We start from the raw sequence: 4,225 nt of genomic DNA, 5'->3' as shown, positions 1-4,225 counted from the left end.
AAGCCATTTAAAATAACACACAAAAGCTGTCAAATTCACTTCAACATTTAAATTTAATTTGTCAAAAATCTGACGCCTTTTGTGTTATTTTAAATGGCTTATAAACACCTTCCATGCTACAATTGTTTTCGTTCCAGCACACGATCTCAGATCAGGTCACTTGCTATGCAAGTACATCTCTCTCACTATATATATATATATATATATATATATGACAAGCTTCTTTTAGTTTCCATCTACTAAGTCCACTCTCACAAGGCTTTGGTCAATCTTAAGCTACAGTAGGAAACACTTGCCCAAAGTCCATGCAGTAAGACTGAGCCAAATCCATGGAGACCCACGTCCATCCTCACCACGCCTGTGCCTCCCCACCATGTAGCTTTCCACCTGTAGTTTTCACATAGGTGAACGTACACACATATGTATATCTACAGATCAGAGTGTGTGTGTAAGTATGAAAATACCCTGCGCATTTGTATGAAATTTTGTGTGTGTGTGTAAGTGTTCTACTAATATATTTCCAATCTCACATCTCTTAGATGCTTTGCAGGAATATAATTTGACCCAGGAAGAACAAAAGGCAAGGTTAAGCTGACCAAGATTTTTTACTCAGAATGTAAACAGCCATCATTAAATGAAGTCTGACATTTTGTTTGACGCACTAAAGGTTCCACCAATCCAGAGTGTGTGTGTCTGTGAATGTATATATATATATATATAAAATATATAGTTTTAGGGAAAATAACCAAGTTTCAAGAACTCTTGATTTTTCTGTGTGATAGTGGATTTTCATTGATGAAATCTTGAAACTTGGTTATTTTCCCTAAAACTATATATTTTATATATATTTTAATCTATAAAGCTCAATTTAATTTTTAATTTTTTATAAATTGATTTTAATTGAGTTTTTACCTGTAATTTTGGATTTTGTCCCTAATATTATTATATATATATATATACAAGCGACTGTATGAGTATGTGTGTTTATAATGTTAGTCCAACAGCATGTGTATGTGTGTGGTGTGTGTGTGTGTGCATATGTAGCATGTGTGTATGCGTGTGAATGTACAAGTGTCTATATGTACGGTGTGTATATATGTGTGTGTATGTGTGTAGATATGTATGTGTGTGTGTGTGTGTTTGTGTGTGTTTACCCACACAGAAAAGATGGAAGAAACGAGCCAAACCTTTTGGATTGCATTTTTTTTTGTTAAAACATAAAAAGACAAGGAGAGAGAGAGACAGACAGACAGAGGAGAGACACAGAGAGAGGGGGAGGGGGAGGGAGAGAGGAGAAAGAGAGGGAAGTGGCAAAGAGGTGGAGGGTAGGAGGAGGAGGAGGAGGGAGAGGAGTGTCTCGTGCTTATCGTTTCCCTTTCTTCTTCTTCTTATTGTTGGTGCTGCGTCCGCTGGACGAATGTTGCTGCTGCTGATGCCGGTTGGCCGGCTGAGGTGATGGCTTGGTCACATTAGCTGCGGGCCGCGGTGAACTTGCCTCGCTCCCTGATGTTTGCTTGCTCGCATCACTGAAACAGTGGGGAAATAAACAGGAAAAATAAAAATAAAAATTTTATTAATTTAAATAATAAGAAATAATAAAAAAAAATATATATAAATAACAAATAACTGTTTCTAATTTAAGACATAATGGCAATAAATTTTGAGGGGAGGGGCAAGTCAGTTACATCATCATCCAGTACTTGAGTGGCACTTTATTGAGTTTGTGTTTACCCCAACTCCTCTTGACAGCTGGTGTCAATTTGTTTACATCCCTGTAGCAAGCTTGAAAAACTAAGTCATCATCATCAGCATCATCATCGTCGTTTAATGTCTGTTTTCCATGCTAGCATGGGCTGGACGGTTCCACCGGGTCTGGGAAGCCAGGAGGTTGCACCAGGCTCCAGTCTGATCTGGCAGTGTTTCTTACAGTTGGATGCCCTTCCTAATGCCGACCACTCCGAGAGTGTAATGGATGCTTTTACATGCCACTGGCACATGTGCCATTTGCGTGACACCAGGATGCGTTTATGTGCCAACTTGCGTGACACTGGTATCTGCCACGACTGATTTTGCTCAGCATGATGGGTCTTCTCAAGCACAACATAATGTCAAAGGTTTTGTACAGTATATGTGTGTGTGTGTGTGTGTGTGTCTATGTCTTTGTCCCTTGTGTCACCATTTGACCGGGATGGCACCTGTGCCCAGCGTCGCCTTCCTGGCACTTGTGCCCGTGGCATGTGTAATGGACTTTCGAGTGAGATCATTGCCAGTGCCCCTGGACTGGCTCTTGTGTGGGTGGCACATAAAATACATCATTTGAGCGTGGTCGTTGCCAGTACCGCCTGGCTGGCCTCGTACAGGTGGCACGTAAAAGCACCCACTACACTCTCGGAGTGGTTGGTGTTAGGAAGGGCATCCAGCTGTAGAAACTCTGCCAAATCAGATTTGAGCCTGGTGTAGCCATCTGGTCCACCAGTCCTCAGTCAAATCGTCCAACCCATGCTAACATGGAAAGCGGACGTCAAACGATGATGATGATGATGATGATGATTGTGTATTTACATCCCTGTAACTTAGCAGTTCAGCTTAATTGACCAACAGAATAAGTACCAAGCTTTAAAAAATAAGTCTTGGGGGTCGATACATTCGACTAAAGATTTAAGGCGGTGCCCCAGCATGGCCGCAGTCCAACGAGTGAAACAAATGAAAGAGTGTAAGTTTTAAAAAAAACAATAAAACAATGACTTACATGTCACCGGCGGGGCTTGTGGCTCCCTGCGTGCCTTTACCTGAAACGCAAAAAAAATAACAATGAAAGACATTGATAAAGCGACATTGATGTTTTGGAAAGTGAAAGTAGAGGAAGAAACATTAGACTCCTTGAACAGGTGGACTTATCCCTCACACTCATGCAATAAACATGGACAAGAAGAGAGTCTCTATGAAGTCACATGAGATGCTAGAAATAGCAGCTAAACTTACCCAAAATCATGCTCTTGTGTTTTGGAAACACTGTAGCTTGAGACAGACTAATGTAGTATGGTGATGGTGGTGATGATGCTGATGAAGAAGAGAATAATGATGGTGGTGGTGATGATGATGGTGATGGCAATAAGAAAGACAATGAAGATAGTGATGGTTGTGAAGATAATGAAGATGGTAGGGACAGCAAATGGTTATAATAATAGCACTGATGGTGATGATGATGATGATGATCACGATAAAGAGAAGAAGAAGGAAGATGATTGTCAAGATGATGACAGTGGTGATGATGGAGATGATAGTGATGATGATGATGGTAGTGGTGATGCTGATGACGATGAGGAGGAGGATGGTGGAGATGATGATGATGATAACTGTTAAAGTAAAGCTCAAAAGAAAATAAAAGAAAACAAAAAACAAAAACTTCAAGAGGAAAATATTTGAAGAAAAGTCAATCAAAAAAGGTAATCCTTACTGATGTTTTTAGTTTTGTCTTTACGTTTCCCACGGTAATAGGAACGTTCTCTACGAGGCAGCCACCGCTCAGGGTCAGGGGTAACACAGGCATCGTAGTTCTTGGGCATTTTTGCTGGAAAAGATATAACAGAAGGTCAAACGAAATAAAGAAGAGGAACATCCAATAATGAAAAGTGGACGTTAAACGACGACGATGATGATGATATATATTCTGTTTTGGAATAGCAGTTCTCGAGGCTCACATAAATCTAAAATTAATAGCATGTAGATGTAAATATTGGGTTGAAAAACGTCTTTTGGAGAAAAAAAAGTTGAAGGGCGCCCATAAGGTTCAAACTCACATCCCTTGTAGACATTGACTTCTTCTATTCAAAACGGTTTTTCAAACCAATATTCACATGCTATTGGTTACAGCTCTATGTGCTTTGAGAGCCACTGTTCAAAAAAAGATCTTCCAAGTATCATATGGTTTCACTACCATTATGACATTATATTTCTTATGTTTTCTTGAAATGTCTTTTTGCAGAGTGAGAGAGAGAGAGAGAGAGAGAGAGAAAGAAAGGTTTTGTTCCTAACAGATTCGTAACCCGTCAAAGAGAAACAAAGAACTGTAAAGCAAACACTTACCTTTCTTCTTCTTCTTTTTCTTCTTCGTCTTTATCAACAAGACCCCATCACTGAAAGAAAGAACAATACATCTTCTTCAGACAAAGTCTCAAAAGTAGAGAGAGAGAGAGAGAGAGAGAGAGAGAGAGAGAGAGAGAGA

At 39.8% G+C, this 4,225-nt stretch overlaps 1 protein-coding gene across 1 annotated transcript in view; it reads right to left on the bottom strand.

Moving 5' to 3' along the window:
• Positions 1–947: 947 nt before the first annotated feature.
• The window catches only part of LOC106874148 (signal recognition particle subunit SRP72), a 22,607-nt gene continuing 19,329 nt past the window's right edge, over positions 948–4,225 (bottom strand). The window contains exons 16-19 of the mRNA XM_014921767.2: positions 4,087–4,136; positions 3,458–3,571; positions 2,750–2,789; positions 948–1,526 (exon numbers count right to left, since the gene is read on the bottom strand). Coding sequence (XP_014777253.1) covers positions 1,364–1,526; positions 2,750–2,789; positions 3,458–3,571; positions 4,087–4,136 — 367 coding nt within the window. The 3' untranslated portion in view covers positions 948–1,363. The remainder of the gene's footprint in view (positions 1,527–2,749; positions 2,790–3,457; positions 3,572–4,086; positions 4,137–4,225) is intronic.

The sequence above is a fragment of the Octopus bimaculoides genome, chromosome 22, assembly GCF_001194135.2.
Source record: "Octopus bimaculoides isolate UCB-OBI-ISO-001 chromosome 22, ASM119413v2, whole genome shotgun sequence".
NCBI lineage: Eukaryota > Metazoa > Mollusca > Cephalopoda > Octopoda > Octopodidae > Octopus > Octopus bimaculoides.
The sequence above is the reverse complement of the archived record's forward strand: the minus strand, read 5'-3'. Positions and strand labels throughout refer to the sequence as shown.